Here is a 20,920-nt window from a genome sequence, read left to right as displayed (position 1 = left end):
TGCATACGCTCGGAAGAGCATCTTCACTTGGAAATAAATCAAATACTATGAATGACAAGCAGGATCATAACTGTGTATGATAAGATACCAACTGTGATGAGAAATGTTAAACTTAAAAAAAAATCTTAACCATTTCTTTGTGCGTCGGAACGCGTACGGAAAAGGGGGGGGGGGGGAACCCGCCCCTCTCTCTGGGTGGAGGGATTAGACAACCAGACGCCACCAAGATGAATCGAGGTGTCTGTTGTCTTGATGTTTATGGCTTGAGGAAAGACCCGAACAGGACCATGTCATAAATGACACACACACAAACATACACACTGACACACGAACCCCCCCACCACCGACACACGAACCCCCCCCACCGACATACGATCAGATCAAAGATAGCTCCACCTCGTGAGGGGGAGCCGAGAAGGAGAGAGATTTTTGGCATAAAAAGGAGCCGTTTCAGCACCAACTCAGCTCATCAGCCCTCGGGGCCAACTCATCAGCCCTCGGGGGCAGCTCAACAGAAGAAGACTCATCTCAACTCAGCTCAACAGAAGAAGACTCATCTCTACTCATCTCAGCAGAAGACCCGCTCAACTCATCTCAGCAGAAGAACAGCCATCACCGACGCCGGAGACGTCTCTACAACTCGCCGAATTGGCGAGTGTCGCCGATTGGCGACCCGCTGCCGCTGTTAGCGGCCAGCGCCACCACGAGCGAATCGTGAGCCTGCAATCTACAACCGCCGACGACGGAGCACCAGCGTGCCAGCTGCTCGCAGACGTACTGCGCGCATTACCTACCGAGTCCGCGTACAACCTCACCGCTGCGGGCGTGCTTCTAACGACGTCTACCCGACGGTCATGTCAGCTACAACAACGCATCTACTCGTTCACCAACGTCCGTCGAGCCCGAACCAACTACTGAAAGAAGAATCAACTGATACGTATGATACACTGCCCCCCACTACACGACAAACCAGACGTCTGCTTGACGCAAAGAATCGATTCCGAACATTGGCCTACTCTTTCACCACTCATACCATTCAACACACACACACACGGGTCATTAACAAAGCCTAAAAAACCTCAAGCCATTGAACCATCCGTGATTGTGGAAACATCGCAACGACCGAGTGAATAATCCATCGTTTTTAAGAGTGTTCATAATTTTTCTCTGTAATATTGTGCTGGGGCTGTACTTCTAACCGCATAAATTACCAACTGACCCATTAACAAGGATTAATTCTTGACACCTCACCACGGAGCGCCGCTCGCGGGGATAGAGAGCGTGTTCAACCGGTTCCCTGTCAGGGGTCTGGCCACAATTAATTAAAAGATTGGCCCGAGATAAGGATATCAAAAGGAAACATCGCCACCCATTGAGTCGCGTTGAGAAGTTGATTAGAAATACTTGAGTCGTTCGTTAATATTTGTCTTTCTGCATAATCTTGCTGGTATCCACGAATGAAATAACGAATTGAAACGCATAGTTGTGCCTCCAAGAATAATACTGGTTGTAGTGCCCTGTCAACGAGTAGCGTTGCATAATAATCAGTCATCCTATTGTGAACAACGTGACAATAATTGCATTAAGGGCCGCGCATGATCAATGACCGAATGCTGTGTTGTGTGACAATTCAAGTAACCAAGCATTGTGGCCATCGAGTGGTGTTGATAAGGCAATTCGAAGTATTTCAGTCGAACGCTTTAAATTCATAATCGTTATGAATCAATGAACGAACATCAACGTGGTACTGTGCTGACGATTTCAAGCATAATAACTTCGCATATCAGGATGTATTAAGGATTGGATACGAATCAAAGACCAAGTGCCGTGTTGTGTAACAATTCAAGCATACGAGTTTGCATATTATAAAGTTAAGGTTTGATAGAATAGTTCGCATGTTTTTAATCTCTCTCTCAACAACCGATCGATTGCGTTACGCGTCGGGAATTAACCACAGGTGCCGCTATCGAGGTGAAACAACGCAATCGTGATGGTATCATGTTAACGCTGTGTTGAAATTCCAAAATCCCGAGATTGTGTTTTTATATTATCCAAAAATTAAAGTTAGCTAGAAATAAAATTGATTAAAGCAGAAGGTTTGTGTGTGATTCTTCCTGAAATTCTGCATAATATTGTTCTGCGTATGAGATCTGAATCCTGGGGACCTATCATAAGCACACTATCACCACACATAATCCATAACACGCATAATTCGTAATGTTCAATCGAGAGTAATCGTATCCTTATCGATAATACGGAATTAAAGAGCAGAGTCGAATCGACTCTCTCTCATTCACGATCACAACGCCTGCGTCACTGCATACGATTAATTGCGTCATTCCAATTCATAACACAATCCTCGTCACCGAGGCTCGACCTGATAATCCATAACGACCTGCATTATCATAACCACGCCCACTCGCATAAATTAATACAATTATCTCTCGATTCAGCATAATTTATGCGCATAATTACACTGATTAACATAATTTCGGATAAATTATGCAAATCTCAAATTTCATTTAATTTTCATTATTTTCATCAATTTTCATAACACCTATATATACAACTGTAAATTGCTGTTTTGCTAAATTATTACCATTCTTTAAGACTCCTGGGTAGGCTAGGCCATTTTCGACTTACGATATATTCAACTTACGATGGGGTCGTCGTAACGCATCTCCATCGTAAGTCGGGGACTACCTGTATACTGAAATGTACTGCATAACGTTGCAACGTATTTAAAAGTTGATCTTTTCTAGATTTGAAGCTTTCGTGACTGCAAGGATCCATACTCTTTGGTTCTATTCGGTAAAGTCACGTAGGTAAAAAAAAAAAATCACGTTTCGGCCACAACACAAGCAGCCTTCATCAGGTGAAGGGACCAGCCTGTCTCGAAGACTGCGCTGGAGTGAAACAGAGCAAAGCTCAGACTATGACCTCTTATAGAGGGAAGCCAAGTAGTAGTACATTCTATATTTGTTGCAGAGGTTCAAGGTTCAAATCCGACTGGCTTATCAGTCATCGCCCCCGACTTACAAACTCATATCCACAGGCAGGCCAGTGAACGATCACCTTGCGGCACACAGGGGCAGATGCCCATTATGGGCACCCTTCGAGTGTTCAAGATGATATATGATACAAAACACTTGAGTCGCTCCTGGTTAGAAATCGACCCAACTCACAGGTCCACAAATACTGGCCACTCTTACACTGCAGTTTGAACCTAGAAATTGAGTGTTCAACGTCACATTATTTTCATTAGAAAGGCCTGTGACAAAGGTGCATCCGTTGGAGCTTAATTGTCTCAAGATTACACATCTACAGGGTCTCTATTTGACTTTGTATTGTCTAAGAAGTCCACCCACACCTCCACATCCACAAACTGCTGGGAGTTGCCTCGCTCTGCATCACAGTCAGAATTCTCCTCCTGCTTCACGCTGCCTCCATCTATGTGAAGGTCCAATTTTGGAGTTGAATCATCTTCAAATTTAACCTTCACATCTACGCTCTTCACCGTTACTTCTTCACATTTCACCTTCACCTCTTCATATTTCACCTTGATATCTTTCAAAGTGTCCAAGCTGGAATTTTCTTCTGGTTCTTGTTTCATGAACAATGGGGTCATTGCAGCACTCTGACTTTCACAAGCTGATTTCAGATTACACTTCTTGTGGATTTTCTGATGCTTGTGTGTTCTCTGGTGTGTATTAAGATTTGATGACTGTGCAAACACCTTCCCGCACTCGGTGCGCTTGAAGGGTTTCTCTCCTGTGTGTGTTCTCTGGTGTTGTTTAAAAGTAGATGAACCTGAAAATGCCTTCCCACACACACTGCACTTGAAGGGTTTCTCTCCTGTGTGTGTTCTCTGATGGGTCTGAAGAATTGATGACTGTGCAAACGCCTTCCCGCACCGAGTGCACTTGAAGGGTTTCTCTCCTGTGTGTGTTCTCTGGTGTTGTTTAAGAGTAGATGAACCTGAAAATGCCTTCCCACACACACTGCACTTGAAGGGTTTCTCTCCTGTGTGTGTTCTCTGGTGATTTTTAAGAGTAGATGAACCTGAAAATGCCTTACCACACAAACTGCACTTGAAGGGTTTCTCTCCCGTGTGTGTTCTCTGGTGTCTTTGAAGATGTGGTGACTGTGCAAATGCCTTCTTGCACACAGTGCACTTGAAAGGTTTCTCTCCTGTGTGTGTTCTCTGGTGGGTCTGAAGATTTGATGACTGTGCAAACGCCTTCCCACACAGAGTGCACTTAAAAGGTTTCTCTCCTGTGTGTGTTCTCTGGTGATTTTTAAGAGTAGATGCATCTGAAAATGCCTTCCCACACACACTGCAACTGAAGGGTTTATATCCTGTGTGTGTTCTCTGGTGGGTCTGAAGAACTGATGACTGTGCAAATGCCTTCTCACACACAGTGCACTTGAAAGGTCTCTCTCCTGTGTGTGTTCTCTGGTGTTGTCTAAGAGTAGATGAATCTGAAAATGCTTTCTCACACACACTGAACTTGAAGGGGTTCTCTCCTGTGTGTGTTCTCTGGTGCTGTGTCAAATTTCCAGTACGATCCGTGCTTTTTGCATACTGGTCACATTGTTTCCTTCTTGTACCGAGCTGCGCCGAGTGCCTTTGCTCCATCAGATCAATTCTGCAGAGGAAGCGTCAGAAGAAGAGTCAGCTGCAGACAGAAAAACATATCCACAAAATCTACCTGAGTATTGAGGCACAGAGGAATGCATATATACACAGTCACACATGACTTACACGTCTATACATTTTCATATTTTCATGATATAGTGAAAGAGATTCCCCAATTCATCACATGGGCTGTTAAGGCACACAACGAGAGGGCAAATGGCCATGAATATGCCTGGACACCCTAGTGTCTTCAAAATGAATGTTTAACAAAACTCCAAGAACACAATTTCGGTTGTCTAGCTACGACAGGAATATTTATTTAAGAAAAATTAGCTAACATAGCAAAGGCTGTTGAAAAGAATACTATTTGTATTATGCAGAAATGTATAAATTAATGTTCATTTGAACTTAGAGGTGTGAAGCCAGGCTCATATTAACTTGAATGCTAGGATGAACAAATCTAACTTCAGCTGCATATGTGCAATGTTAATTTCCTGACTGTTTCCATTCTTATACAAATTTTTCAGAGCAAAACTAAAATAAACTATTATTATGATTTAACCTCCACGTTCAATCGAGTCAATATACTTGACAGCAAATACAAACTTCACACGTTCATACACTTGCATTGTAAAAAGGTGGTTAAATTTTGACTTAAAACTTCCGTGACTGCAGGAATTCATATTCTTTGGTTATTTCAGTAAAGTCACGTAGATAGGAAATAATAATACAAATAAAAATAACAAATAAAATAAAAACGACTAATGTAGACTGTTGCCTGGTTCTTAACCTCGGTGAGCGTACTGGCAGTCTATAATGTAGACTGTAGCCTGGTTCTTAACCACGGTGAGTGTACTGGCAGTCTATAATGTAGACAATAGCCTGTTTTTTGACGAGACCTTGGCAATGGACTAGACCTTGGCGATGGACACTCACAGCTTTGTATGGAGAAAAAGTCCAGGCAGCTTCCACAGTGTTACAGAGCCTAATGAAAGAATGCTGCTCGACTAATTTGAAGTGAGACTTTGGATGCCAAACCAGAGCTGGTCGTGAACATATTAACCAGGTATGGGAACTCCTCCAACACGTGTAGAACTACCTGATTATTGGGTCTTTCGGTAAAGTCACGTCACTTTACCGAAAGACCCAAAGAATATGAATTCCTGCAGTCACGAAAGCTTTAAGTCAAGATTTTTCCAGGGAGGTGATCTTTTTGTAGAACATATGCAAGGCCCCATTTCATCATGGAATTCTCCAGGTACAGAATAAGATTCTCCAACTCAATATCATTGAGTAGTCATGACAAGATCATCAACATGCGTAACATGGTTGAACAGCAGGGGACGATCCCTTGACTATAGCCAGGCATCGATTTGCATATCATTGTTACTGTATGGAATACAATTTATTATAGGGCCATTGTGAGCTTCTCAAAACACATCATTATTTGAAAATGCTACGTAATGTAATGCATGGGGCCAGAGGGAATTTCGGCCATAAGCCAAACTGAACAGGAAAGGGATCAGACTCCTGGTCACGCAGCTTTAGATGGGCCTGCCTAAAATCATAAAAATCCTCAACGAATGTGAGCAGAGGCAGAGACATCAAAAACGAACAAAAAACAATCCAAAAACCCAAGCCTCTTTATGGCACTATAGGCCGTAATTACACCAAGAAAGCAGAGATCTAGGTTCTGCTGAAAATCCGTACTCCTGTGCTATAGCTGATTGACAAAAAAGTACAACAGCCACTTGAATAGCGCAGGTTACATTCTTGGAAAGTGCTGTGCGAAAGCTAAAATGGCGATATTCAATACTTAACCCTTACCTAAACAATGGGGTTAGGTAAACGGCAACTAAAATATACCTCACAATCGAAATAATTACTGTACTGTATTCCAAATAAACTAAATCACTGAAATAAACGTGCAGAAACCGTATACAAAACATTCCAAGACGAGTATAAATTTATATAAATAAAGAAAACTTCGTGTTTTTTTGAGAACCAAATTGCACCAACACTATTAAACCTACACACCTGTTCACCTTCAACACCTGTAACACCTGCACACTCCAACACCCCGCCGCTGCTATATTTTTTCTCATTTACCACATTATCCTTACATATTATCAGGCCTGCAATTTTGCCACAAAACTAATTCACTTCCGGCTCCTTACTGTCCTCTCTGCATACACACGGCTCACCTCTAATATACTGCAATATTTCATCATGGGACCTTTTGCCAGTACCAAAATATGAGAATAGGTTTTCCCTTTTTTCTGGCAACAAAACAGGTGTTAAAATATTCATATTCTTGGTTCTTTCGGTAAAGTCACGTAGAAGATGTTAAAACACAAAACTGAAACCTTTCACAAGGAATCATGTGTGCTTGGCCTGGTAAAATAAAAAAAAACTGTAGAAATTTTTAAAAGAAAAAAAAGATTCAAAGTAGTGAGCCAGGTGAAGACAAATTAAACTTAAGCAGAGAATTCAACCAAATTCAATCAGGCGAGGGCAGGAGGCATTGTCCTTGAAACTGGTGTGGACCAATCAGTTTCAAGGACAATGCATAAATGATCCGTGTTGTTTTTTGTTTGCATTCTGACTGCAAGTATTGTGGTTAATGTAAACACGATTCCTTGTGTAATAAATCAGCTCGACGACAATTGACTGTCTTCTTTATTTATTTGTTCTCGTGCTCGACAGCTCCGCGTTCTTCCACCCTGTTCCTTCGTCCCACGTGGCGCCGCGTGAGCTAGTGTCCCGCGCGTGTGCGCCGCTGGCAGACGGCGCGCTAGGAGCCTGTCTATGCACCGCCATGTGGCCGATGGCTCGCGGAGACCCGAGACGTGGACCCGCTTCCAGACCTTATTCACTGACCCTGAGTCCCTTCCGGCTTTCCCTTATAACCCCTTCCCGCGTCACCCAGACCCCGCCTCTCGCCACACCCCTTCACGAACTCTAGATAGTACCCCACTAGCACCCTCGGGCTCCACCCTTGAACTTTAACCCCGATAGTTCCTGTTATCCGATTGGCTTAGAGGCTGAGGCGGCCAAGCCCACCCCACCGTTCAGAGACCGCCAGCATACGCTCGCACTACACTTGCAAAAAGTTTCAGTTTTGTTGCCAGAAAAAAGGGGAAAAAACATATTATGAATAAATTATGTTAATGAGCAGGCCCATATGTTGGGTGATGGGCATGGACAGGGGCGGAGCCAGGATTTTCAGCCCGGAGTGACATTCAACAAATTTTTATTTCAAGAATGATTAGAGAGTCAGGCTGTTGAACTAGAGTTCAGACGAAACGATTGCGGTTGGCGACACACTCTGACAATGCAGTTGCACGGAGTCCGCCAAACCGAGTGTAGTCCACTTACACGCAGAAAGTTTCAGATTTTCGATTTTTTATTTTTTTTCGGGGGTGACAATTTGTCTACCCTGTCACCCCCCTGGCTCCGCCCCTGGCAGTGGATGCTGAACCCGTCGCAATGAACTCGCGACGGTATTTATGAATACATTATGTTAATGAACCGCCAATGACTGGACGTAGCTTTGCCAAAAAAAGGATTTTTACTGGAACAGAAATCAGCAGTGATCAACCAGACGTGACCTCACGCTCAAAAGCACGGTGGAGTGGGGGTTGGGCGAATACCTTGGTAACGTGACATTTCTAGCGGGGTACACCTCCCTCAGGTGTCTCACACCGATGAGGTAATGCGGAGTTGTGACGTCAGAGAGCGAGAGAGAGAGCGGGGTTTGAGTTTAAGTTAATTTAGATTCCTTTTCCATTGCTCCCTCTCTTGAGCAGAGACCCCTTGGGTGCATGAGCTCTACAACGTGAACATTATTGTGTCTGTACACTGTGTGGGCACAGTAGGGGGCACAGGTGGTGTGTGGTGCCATGGCCGCAGAGAAACTGCCTAAGGGCCTCGACTCCCCCCTGGCCCCTACACTGAGTATACACACACAGCGCACACACGTAGTGTCCTGGCGTTGGATTGCCTGGCACATCGGGTTTTAATCCGAAGGGCCCCTAGAGGGAAAGTCCCTAGGTTTCCTGGTGCCAGGAGATTTGCCAACCCTCGCAGGACAAGTCACATTGCGGTGCCCCTAAATTGACCTAACATTGTATGGGCACAGAAAGAAAAGGTTCACCTGGCCAACCGCTTTAGTTATTCACGACATTGGGGGGGGGGGGGGGAGGGGGGGAACTGAGGGTGGAATATTAAGCAAGAAGAGCATGAGGTCAGGAGAATCGCAGCGCCACTGCCGCCTCCCATCTCGGCTCTTATAATGAATGCACACTTGTCGGCTGTGTGTTCGCCAGTTGGGCACCCTTCCAGATACCCCGCAGCGAGAGACAATGGGTGGCCGGCACCGCCACCACGGCACTCGAGGGACAATGGATGGCAGTGAGTAGAGCTTCGAGGTACATGGTAGGACGTTTGAGTGCCTGGGTACGTAGGCAGAGTTAGGGGTCTTCTCGCGAAATATTCCCCCAGGTGGTGGGTATTTGCGCCACGAATAAAAGTTAGCACAGAGCATCGGTGTGGTGTCGGTGATTTGTGTGTGGAGCGACTGCGTGTGGAGCGACACATTGCGAGAGGAGTGAACACGGAGCCGCAGCGTGTGTTAGGACATAATCGTCCACAGGTGCGCGCGCACGTTAGCGCCGCCGCGTTAGCGTAAGCTGTAGTGTGTGCGCGTGTTAGGATATAATTGCTCGCAGGTGTGGGTGCGGTCGTGCAGCTGTGCGCCGCGTTAGCGCGAGTGGTGGTGTGCGCAAGAGTGAACACGGGAGCCGCAGTGTGTGCGCGCGTGTTAAGAGGAATCGCTCACAGGTATGGTGGCAGTCGCACAGCTGTGCGCCGCATTGACGCGAGTGGTCGTGTACACGGCCAAGTGTGGGTTAACCCCATACGGCGGTGAGCCAGCAGTTTAGCCATGTCCCTCAGAGAGGGCGCTCGCGTAGGGGGGCCGATCACCCGGTCGGCGGGGGCCCGGCGGGAGCCAATCGACGCGGTGGAGGGAGCGGAAGGGGCGAAATTTTGCGTCCCACCTGCCCAGCGAGGGCAGTGGGGTGGATGTCGGTCCCCACAGAATAGTGTCAGAAGTGGGACGACTCCCCACGCCTCCAAGGGAGAGAGGCGCCCCACCCCAAGCGACAGTAAGGTACGTGTTCACCGGGCAAGGAATACCATCATGGAAATCGTTTGCCCGGAACCTCACGTCTGCAAGAAACATTAATGGCTGGACAGACGCGCAAGAGCTGCAGCAGCTTAACATTAATTTGGATGGGCGGGCAGCCGACTTTGTGGAAGCACTACTCGCAAGCGCAACAAGCGCATTGGGGAGAGTTAATGCACCGCCGCGGCCAACGCTTTGGTGAGTGCGAGCGGGAGGAGGCAAAGACAGCATTAAATACGCGCCGCCACCAGCCCCGCTAGGACCTCTGCAGCTACGCCGAGGACGTGCGCTTGCTGAACGCAGAGCGCACGCCCGGGATATGCTGACGAAATCATCGATGACCTCGCCGCCGAGAAAGTTCAGCAGTTTCTTGAATAGCACGGCGTGGTGGCAGCCAGATGCGAACTGCCGGGATCCCCCACATAATACCCTTGTCGAGCGCGCGCGTGTGTGTGTTTGTGTGTGTGAGAGATTTGCTCGCGAGCGTGCGCAGTTCCGACGGCTGGGACGGGAGCGCACCATCGCAAGTCTTCTTCCAGGGGAAGAGGAGAAGCTCGCCAAGACGGTGAAGGGGGGGACGAGGGAGCCTCCGGGACCCCGTGAGACAACCCCAGGGTGGGTGGAAGGGATACAGACTGGCAAAGGAGATATCGCAGGCCATGTGACCCAAGTACGCGAGGAGGTAACCAAAGTACGCGGGGAGGTGACCCAAGTACACGGGAATGTGACCAAGCTGCAGTCCACAGCGGAGATAGTCCAGTCCCAAGTGGGACGGCTACGCTCCATGGTCGGGGGGCTAACCGGGCGAGTGTCTCAATAAGAGGCAAAACTTGAAGAAATGCGCACTGGGAGGGGAAGGGGGAGTGGGCAAAGGGCCTCTTATGGAGCCACCGCCCTTCCCCATGCGTGCTATCTATGCGACCAATGGTGGCATCTCGTGAGAGACTGTCCCCAGATTACCCGCGCGAGAGAAGCACCGGGGTTAAACATCTAGGCCTCCCTAAAGAGGGGACCGCCGGGGGGTGCAATCGACGTGGTCCCAACACAAATCAACTGTCATGATAATGGTGAGCGAGTGACCCCCACGCAGATGCCGACAACACCACCCCAGAATGCGGCGACTACGGGTGACTGGCTCCGGGAGCTAGTGGCAGGAATAATGGGGGCCACGTCGCTCGTGGAAGGGCAGGTGAACAGGCGGCGTACCCACATTCTGCTGGACATAGGGGCGGTAAAATCACTCGTGAGTGCAACGCACTGCAGCGTGGTCGGGCTTGACGTGGGCCGCCTACAGGCCCAGAATCGTGCGCTGCACACTGCAAGTGGAACTGGGATGGGACTGCTGGGGAGGGTCACCCTTATGGGTCGCCTCGGACACCAGGTGTGTAACCAGGAGTTATTTGTGTCGAGCGTATTGTGTCACGAGTGTAATGCAGGTACCGACCTCCTGGAAAAGTTGGAGTTCAACGTGCAGCCCCGCCAGCGATACGCCACCGTGGAGGGCAGCGGGGAGCGGATTCCTTTCTTGGGACAAGAGCCGGGTTGCCCTCGCTTCGAGCCTGTGGCCGCTATCCTGGCGTCGGCCGTCACCGTTGGCATTCGTGTTCCACTGAGTTTTCCGTTTTTCTCCCAAACCTAAACTCAAAATATATTTGGTGGTGGTCAAACAGTCCAATGCAGGACCCTCCGGAAAATAATCTTTAACTGCTAAATAAGAAATTTAATTGGAAAATCCTCAAACACAGTACACTTATTTACCAGGTGAGGCCCACTTGAGCTGCATAGCTTTTCAGAATCTGCCTGGACACAAATGATAGCTCAACTTAGTGGCTTATAATATGGAAATGTATTGCAGACAAATTCTCAAATTGCATGTTTCTAAATGTGGAAGGAAAATAAATGCCACTACGGGGAGAGAGAGAAAATAAAAAATGTAAAGTCCAATTATAAATGCGTCAGGGTTGGAATCGAATCCACAACATCCTTCATACCATGTGAGGGAGTTAACGTCTCGCCACCACAGCACACCACACACACGGTACTCACACAGAGTACTCTAACACACAGCGTACACACTCACACACAGAGAGTATACCCACAGAGTACTCACACATAGAGTACTCTAACACACAGAGTAATAAACACACAGTGTACACTCACTCACTTGAAGTATTTTTCCTCCGGATCCTCCGGTTTTTCCCTCCACATTTAGAGTCAACTTCACAACGCGTTTAGAGTATTTGACCGATATACATTCCCACACGTTGATAAGCTCAAGTGAGCTTGGCATGGTAAAATAAAATAAAAACTGTAGAAATATTTGAAATAAAAAAACGTTTCAAAGTAGCGAGCCAGGTGAAGACAAATTGAAACTTAAGCAGAGAATTAAAGCAAATGCAACAAGGCGAGGGCAGGAGGCAAGGCCCCACGTGGCTAGGCCCCGCAAGGCTAGGCCCCGCGTTGTAATGTTCCAACCTGGACATCGATTCCATACTCGCTGCTACTCAATTGATGTCCCTACGAGAGAGAAGGAGCGAGGCTCTACCTGGGTGAACAACAACAATAATAACGATTTGAACTTCTCACCTCGGACCTCAGCGAGAGCGCGCGCGGAGCGGAAGCTTCCTGGTATCCTGTGACGTCACGCGGCAGCAGGAAAGTGACATGACGTCACTTGAGGGTTACGCCTTCCCCTCGCGTCTCACGCCGACGAGATAATGCAGAGTGCTGACGTGTTAATGCAGAGTGGTGACGTCATAGAGCGGGTTAGAGTTTGTCGATTTAGATTCCTATTCCATTCCTCCTTCTCTTGAACATTGACTCCTTGGGTGCGTGAGCTCAACGACAACAACGTGAACGTGTGTACACACACACACAGTGTATATACACTGTGTGTGTGTGTACACTATGTGTGTGTCCACTGTTGGCAGAGTCGGAGGCACAGGTGGTGCATCGGCCAGTCATATCAGTCGACCCATGGCACCTGAGTCTGCCCTGTGACCTGCCTGCGGGCATTCGACACTTCACGTGGCCTAAACATGCACATAGCCTGGCACAATCGCAGTTGTGACGTCACCGGCACGTCGTGGCGAATGGCGGTCGTTGTTCTTGTTAAAGTGTCTGCGTATGTACAGACTGTGTACACTGCGTCTGTGTACGCTCTGTGTGTATGTACATGGTGTGTGTACGCTCTGTACATTGTGTGTACACAATACATGTCCACACTGCGTATGTCTACACTGTATGTGGGCGATCCGAATCAGTCGGGCGGCATTATATTTTCATCAGCTGCGCATTGCTGTGTGGAAGCTACCTGGTCTGTCGCTCCGCACGGAGCTTCGGGTCTTCTCAGCCACAGTCATGCCCTCCACTTTATAGGAATGCGAGACGTGGACCCCTCTAAATGGAACATCTGCGTGAGTTAGAAACATTCAGGCTGGCATGCCAACACTCAGATTGAGGGAAGCCAAGTGGTAGCGCATTCTCTATTTATTGCAGAGATTCAAAGTACAAATCCGACAGGCACCCCTGGCTACTCGAGTAACATTAACAAACATATGCACCGTCTGCTTAACAGCGGATGTTAAACGTACTATTGTGTCATTCAAAACGCATAGGTCATTGCATGTTGGTGTCACGGTCAAAATTTGGGTAATTTCAAACATCCAGAAATGACACAACGGAGTTCATATTCTTGGTTCTTTCGGTAAAGTCACGTAGATCGAAAATAAAATAAAAGATAATAAAATTTAACAAAATTAAAAATACTTTGAATATAATGAAAGCAAAAAACCCACGACGTTTCGATCGCAACGCAAGCGGTCTTCATCATTTTTTATTTTCGATCTACGTGACTTTACTGAAAGAACCAAGACTATTAATTCCTGCAGTCACGAAAGCTTCAAATAAAGTTTAAACCACCTCTACGTGGAGGATTTAAGTTTGTTTTCTATTTCATTTATTTCCTTTCTACGTAACTTTACCGAAAGAACCGTCGAGTAATTCCTGCAGTCACAAAAGCTTCACCTCAAATTTGAGGACTTGCAAACGCTTTCCCATACAGAGTGCACTTGAAGGGTTTCTCTCCTGTGTATCTTCTCTGGTGCTGCTTCAAGTGTCCCGTGTGATCCGTGCAATAAGGACACAGTGGTGGCAACTGGTGTTTTTTTGTACTGAGCTGTGCTGAGTGTCTTTCCTCCATCAGACCAATTCTGCGGTGAAATGTGGCAGAGGAAGATTCAACTGCATAGATAATTTCAATATCCACACCATCTAAGTCAGCATAGCGGCACACAGGCATGCATTTATACACAGTCACACATGACTTACACATCTATATAGATGCCGACCGAAATTCGGTTTCGGCGCCGAAAGTTGGCAAATGGCCTCTTTCGGCATACTTTCGGTTTCGGCCGAAAGTCATTTTTTTACTTTGAGTCTGGTTTCGGTTTCGGGCGAAATTGATATTGACTTTCGGTCGTCATTCGTCAACCGAAGATCTATTTTTAGAATATAACGCTAGTGCTACGTCTATCACTCTGCTATCGGCTGGTCAGTTGGTGCTAGGCAATCCTATGCGATAGGCTGCAAACACACACACGTCAGCAGCAGCTTGGAAGCGAGGTTACAGCCACAACCATAGTCTGCTAATGTATATATGACCGGTCAACAGACGGCAGCCTGTCTGGCTGAAGGCGGAAAAACTGTTGTTTCTTAACTACAACATTCGTTTGTTTGGAAATAATTACTAAGTAAGTAACACCTAAAGATTTGATATTTAGCAACTCTTACTGCAGGCTCTGAATGATTAGTTCTAGATTTATTTTTAATTAAAGTAGCATTGCATCATGACATATTTCATGAATCTTGTGTTCGGTAACTTCGGTTATATACCTTTCTGTTTCGGTCTCGGTCGAAAGTGGAGTTAAACTTTCGGTTTTGGCTTCGTTTTCGGCCGAAAGTGAAGTTAAACTTTAAGTTTTGGCCGAAAGTTAATTTTTAACTTTCGGTCTGGTTTCGGTTTCGTCCGAAACCAGAAATTCAGTTTCGGTCGGCCTCTACATCTATATGTATTCATAAATTCATGATATATTGAAAAGGCTTCCCTAATTCACTACACTGACTGTTCAGGCACACCATGTGAGGGCAAGTGGCAAGAAATATGCCTGGAAGCCTTGGTATCTTCAAGATGTATGTCAACCCAGAACTCCACACACATAATTTCAGCTGTCTGGCTACAAAAGGAATATTCCTTTAAACCAAATTCAGCTAACATAGCAAAGGGTATTGGAAATTAAACGATTTGTACTGTGCACACATTTTGCAAAATACAGGCTTAGAATTGCTTGAATGCTCGGAGGAACAGATGTAACTTCAGTTGGTTATGTGCCATGCAACTATGCTGTTTCAATGATGATAAAAAAAAGTTCCAGGGAGACAAACAGCCCTATGGTTTAGATTAAACCTCTGTGTTGGAATAAAAAAAAACCTTTACATTCTCACACTGGCACCTTCATCTGCTCACTTCTGATGCTTCCGCGCTTCACCAATTCGTTGAGGATTAATTAACCTAGCGAAGGCCCACAATTTTAGCTATCACGTCAATTTTCTATCTCATTGTTCGGTTCATGATGTAGTCCACTAACTGCATCACTGCTCCCCATACAGACCTACTTTTATGTAAACATTTCACACGGGTCAGTAAAAGGTCGTAGTCTGACCTTAAGGTCGTAGTCTGAGCTTGGCTCTGTTTCACTCCAGCGCAGTCTTCGAGACAAGCTGGTCCCTTCACCTGATGAAGGCCGCTTGTGTTGTGGCCGAAACGTGATTTTTGTTTTATTTTTTTACCTACGTGACTTTACCGAATAGAACCAAAGAGTATGGATCCTTGCAGTCACGAAAGCTTCAAATCTAGAATTGGTGGTGACATCACAACGCTTGTGTCAGGCTAGGTGCAAATTGAGGCCATGTAAGTGTTTAACACTTGTCAGCCAGTCATTTGTCAGACCTGGTTGTTATGGGTTGACAGACTGATGCACCACTTGTGCTCCCCACTGTCACCTCACTGCACTTTAGCTCAGTTGCTCGACAAATTCATGTGAACATCGCTCCTCCACCTGATGTTTGCGGCAGGGTGAATATCTTTCATTAGGCACCACCAGAGGCCAATCTTGACACTTTTGCTACCAGTCATCGGCATGTAGACTCTGCTACAAAGTCTCCTGTATGGCATTAGCCCAGATATTATCTTGATAATGCTGCACTCATTTAGCCCCTGCTTATCTAGATGAATATATTCTGCTTGAGCATGCGGTATCTTGGCATGCAAGTTTCATGACCCAGTGAACTCAGTCAAAACTTGTCAGAGAGGCTGATGGTTCTCTGTCTTGATCTCTTAGTGATATGTAAGCACCTGAAAGAAACCAGTCTGGTACAACCAATGGTGATTTGTAGGCAAGCCACTCTTAATTTTCTAAGTGAAACCAAACGCTCGTGTAAAGCAGTCAATGTTTCGCATTCACAAACCACGGCTGAATAACTCTGGCCAAGACGACTCAGAGCTTGGTATGGACCAACAGTCCAGGCATCTTCCAAATGGTGTGATGCAGTCAACTCAACGATAACATTCCACAACTAATTTGAAGTGAGTCTTTGGCGGCCAAGTCAGAGCTGGTAATGAGCACAGTAGCCAAGAATGGGAGCTTCTCCACTACCTGCAGAACTGCTCGATTACTCATGAAAAGTTGAGGTGGTGGAGTGTTGAATGACATGAAATACCAAGTCAGATGCTCTGTTTTAGTCGAATATATAAAAGGTCCCACCTCTTAGAAGCACACTCCAGTGAGTAGCCATTACCAGATCATGAGCATACATATCATAGTGGACCAGCAGGGAACGGTCCCTTGAATACAAAAATGCGAATTCTTCTTATAGTGCCATTGAATGATGATGAGCATACCCATCACACCCCAAGTTGAACAGGAAATGGCCCAGACTCCTGGTCACGAAGGTGTGGCCAGCCCTATCCACCACCATGACAATAAGAATTCAAGTGAGCAGAGGGGAAGGGTCCTTGAAAAAATAAAGAACCCAATGCCTTGGCCACAATGAGGATCTGCAAGCCTCGTTCCAGCAGGTCTGGCAAGCCAATTATGAATAATTATCATCTGGTAATCAGTGGTCTTTAAAGGTATTCTTCCTATCCCAGAAAGCCCATCATTTAATCCACCCAGTTGCAATAATATTTTGTACTGCAGCCTGCGCAAAAACTGCCACCCTCCTTGAGCAGTTTAATTTGTAAGTAATTTATGCACGGCGCTATAACTGCTCGCAAGCTCTGGAAGGCTCTTCACACCTCAACAGGTGACACTTAAAACAGAAAGTAAAGAGTGACGAATTCTAATATTCGTGACTGCGCAGCCTCATCTTGCCCCATGATGCTGCTTGGGCTACAGGGTTTTCCCAAATGGAAGACCCCACAAATACTCTGTAAATCTGCAAACCTGTTTTGTCGGCCTACATAATTAATCACCGTTCTTTCCCTTAATGTTACTAATAATTTTGGCATTGCAAGTTACTTTGATTAAACTAAAAAGTTATTGGCGATTGCGAGCTGCTGTAGCAGCTTCCATCACCACAACATACCATGACCACTCCACATCCTTGCAGTGTCGGACGGCTCCCGGCTGTCCTAAGCCTCCTCACTCTACGACATAGATTGTTGGACACGGTGAAACACCTCCTCAGCAAGCTGATAAATCTCGTCCATAATTTCCACATGAAACCTCATTAAAAAAGTCAATCCAAATATTTCAAAGTAAGCTTCTATCTACTATGTTGTTTTACCAGGTAAGGCCCACTGAGCTATGTAGCGCTTTTCCAGAACTAGACCTGGCCAACAATTACAGCTCAATCAAGTGGCTTATCACTTGGAAATTTCAAGCAGCCAAATACTATGAATGCATGTTTTAAATGTGGAGGGAAAACACCGATGATCCAGAAAAAAATCTCAGGGACCACGGAGGTCAGAATCGAACCCACGACATCCTGCATATCAGGCAAGCGAGTTAACATCTTGCCACTGGGGCAAGCCAGCATGCACCGTCAGCTCCAAGGAGACATGTTTTGATGTCTTTTGATTTCCAAAAATTAGAGCCATTGTTGCTGGCCACGTGGAATTCTGAGCAGTCATATTGGATGAGAGGCTGCCATTCCTATATTGGGAGTTGGACTGATCACGTCTAGATCTGTGTCATATCTGGGGGTCTAATGGGTTGGATCTGGCTTTAGTCACCACGAGGGGGTACGGTCCTCTAGTCTCAGGATAAGACCAAACAGTGAGTGGCTCTTCTTCGGAAAAATATAACTGTGTGAGAGAGCGATGGCGAGAAGTGGGAAGCAGAGACTGCTGAGTGTACCTTTGAAGGTGGACATGGTGCACAAAGGGGTGGCCATCGCATTACAAATACAGGACACACACAATACAAACTCACTCAACACGGCTCGATTATTGAAACTCACTACTCTACGGACCGTCTGGTAAAAAAATATAACATTACAAGCTGCGGTGTGAACAAATTTCGTAGGCAAATGTCGTGTCGGGTACTGCAGGATCTGACCACGTCCGTGGAGTATTCGCTGAGTTGCATTGGCTTCCAGTTGCTAAACGTGTACATTTTAAGGACGCACTCATTACACAGAAGTGCTTGCCACAAATTAACCACAATACCTTGCTGATCTCGTCAAGGAGCACAAACCACCACAATTCTCTGGTCATCTTCGCACCGGCTTTTGGCTAACCATCGACAAACGGAGTTCACTTAAACACAAAGTACACTGACAGAAATATTTATGTCCGTGCAAGTGCTGTTAGCCAGCGCATTATTGATACACAGTGTACACACACACTACACATACACACAGTAGATATACATACCGTGTACACACAATAGTCATACACACAGCGCACACACGGTAGACATACACACAATGTACACACGGTAGACATACACACAATGTACACACGGTAGACATACACACAATGTACACACGGTAGACATACACACAATGTACACACGGTAGACATACACACAATGTACACACGGTAGACATACACACAATGTACACACGGTAGACATACACACAATGTACACACGGTAGACATACACACAATGTACACACGGTAGACATACACAGTGTACACACAGTGGACATACAGCGTACACACAGTGGACATACACACAGCGTACACACGGTAGACACACAAAGTGTACATACGGTAGACACACACAGTGCACACAGTCGTCATACAGTGCACACACTGTAGACACACACAGTGCACACACAGTAGACACACACAGTGCACACACAGTAGACACACACAGTAGACACACACAGTGCACACACAGTAGACACACACAGCGTACACACGGTAGACATACAGAGTACACACGGTAGACACAACGTACACAATAGACATACACACAGTGCACACACAGTAGACATACAAACAGCGTACGCATAGTCAACATACACAGTGTACACACAGTAGACATACAGACAGCGTACACACAGTAGACATAGACAGTGCACACACGGTAGACACAGTGTACACACAGTAGTCAGTGTATTCACAGTAGTCATACAGTGTACACACAATAGACATACACACAGTGCACACACATGAGTCATACACAGTCCACACAAAGTAGATATACACGCCTTCACATTGCTATTGTTGCCTTCCACGGTCACTGCTAACGATTGTTAGGGGTCGGTCACACACATACGCGCATGCTTGCATAAGATTTGACTGCGTTTTTATTCGGGGGGGGGGGGGATGCTGTAGAGAATACGCGGTGCGCACAGTTAACCGGGTGCAACTGAGGGCAACAGGTGTTGCAGCATGATGTTTGCACTGACAGACTGCCACTAATTAAGGGGAGAAGAAGGTGCAAACGGGGTCAACCGGGTGTGCACGTTGAGACTGGAGGTGTTACCGGGGAAACGGGAGATGGGGAGCGATGATAAGGGATTGTGACAACTGGCACCGGCCTGACAGGAGCTCAAGTGGAAGCACGTGAGGCCTCAGGGATCAGCTGGGAGATATAAGCGGGAGTGTGTGTGTGAGCGAAGAGGGGTTGTTGTTGCCGGGGACGAAGAGTGAAAGCATCTCGCCGCTGTCGCTCCAGCCGTCAACGGGACCTCAACCCTCATGCCGTCGCCGGGTGGGAGGCTGGCTGATCACCCTGCCCGGGACAGACGGGTGAGTGGGTCTGTGGGAGCGAAGGTGAGGGCAGCAGGGGAGATGTAGAGTTGCTGTGTGCGAAGCTGCCGAGTGCGGAGTCGCTGTGTGCGAAGACACTCTACGGAGACGCTAAGTGCAAAGACGCTGTGTGCAGAGTGGCTGTGCGAAGACGCTGTGTGCGGAGGCACAGAGAGCAGAGCTGACGAGTGTAGGATAAGTGAGGTGCAAATAGATAAGAGTGGGGAGAAGATAAATATAAATAACCATGCATATAGTTACAGGAGTGCCTACAACTGGTGCAATAGGTGAATAAAGTGTAAGCAGGTGACTTGTTAGCACGTGTCGGTGAGTAATTTTTTAAGACACTATGCAATGTTGTCATTTATGCCGACTAAACTCCACATGGTCAACACGAGTGCCGCTTAAATGCACTCACATGTGAAGTCGCTGTCATTCTGACTGCTGAACGTCACTCTAGGCATCGTCTTGCAACTGAGGAATAATACCCTACACAGAAATGAAACACCGATCCAATGATGCTCTTCAATGTCTACTGATTTTCTGGCAAGGTGATGTCTACAATTTACTACTTTGCCAAACTGCTGTCGACATGCATGCCAAAATTGAAGCTTCGTTCGATTAAACCCACCAGATGGCAAAACATTCAACATTGTCTATCCTGAAGCTCTCCAAGGGCAACGCATTTAAACGCCGTCCTCATTATGAAACAAGCCCTGCGATTGTATAACAACCAATAAACCGTGACAATATACACATATTTAAACACTTCATTGGCAGGATTCAATAATTATAATAAAGCCAGCATTGCAAGACATTACTCTTAATG

The 20,920-nt window shown here is 46.4% G+C and overlaps 2 protein-coding genes across 2 annotated transcripts in view; both read right to left on the bottom strand.

Annotated features, from left to right (window-relative positions):
• LOC116957278 (uncharacterized) overlaps nucleotides 1-20,920 on the bottom strand; it is a 609,203-nt gene that overhangs the window by 587,139 nt on the left and 1,144 nt on the right. The gene's annotated exons all lie outside the window — the stretch shown is intronic.
• On the bottom strand, nucleotides 2,764-12,479 carry LOC142906866 (uncharacterized). Its single transcript, XM_076055570.1, has 4 exons — nucleotides 12,414-12,479; nucleotides 11,586-11,627; nucleotides 11,272-11,462; nucleotides 2,764-4,649 (listed from the first exon to the last, which is right to left on the bottom strand). The coding sequence occupies exons 3-4, from the start codon at nucleotides 11,424-11,426 to the stop codon at nucleotides 3,314-3,316; spliced, it is 1,491 nt and encodes a 496-aa protein (XP_075911685.1). The 5' UTR covers nucleotides 11,427-11,462; nucleotides 11,586-11,627; nucleotides 12,414-12,479; the 3' UTR covers nucleotides 2,764-3,313.

Source organism: Petromyzon marinus, chromosome 71, assembly GCF_048934315.1.
Source record: "Petromyzon marinus isolate PM22_M1 ecotype Great Lakes invasive population chromosome 71, UKy_Petmar_22M1.pri1.0, whole genome shotgun sequence".
NCBI lineage: Eukaryota > Metazoa > Chordata > Hyperoartia > Petromyzontiformes > Petromyzontidae > Petromyzon > Petromyzon marinus.
This window is presented reverse-complemented; position numbering and strand designations above follow the sequence as displayed.

Excerpts from the sequence above, each read along its gene's own strand:
- LOC142906866 (XM_076055570.1), bottom strand. The coding sequence starts at position 11,426 with ATGCCAACGGTGACGGCCGACGCCAGGATAGCGGCCACAGGCTCGAAG. Across the intron at positions 4,650-11,271 it reads AACTCCAACTTTTCCAGGAG|AATTGATCTGATGGAGCAAA; the intron begins GTCGGTACCTGC and ends CTTCCTCTGCAG.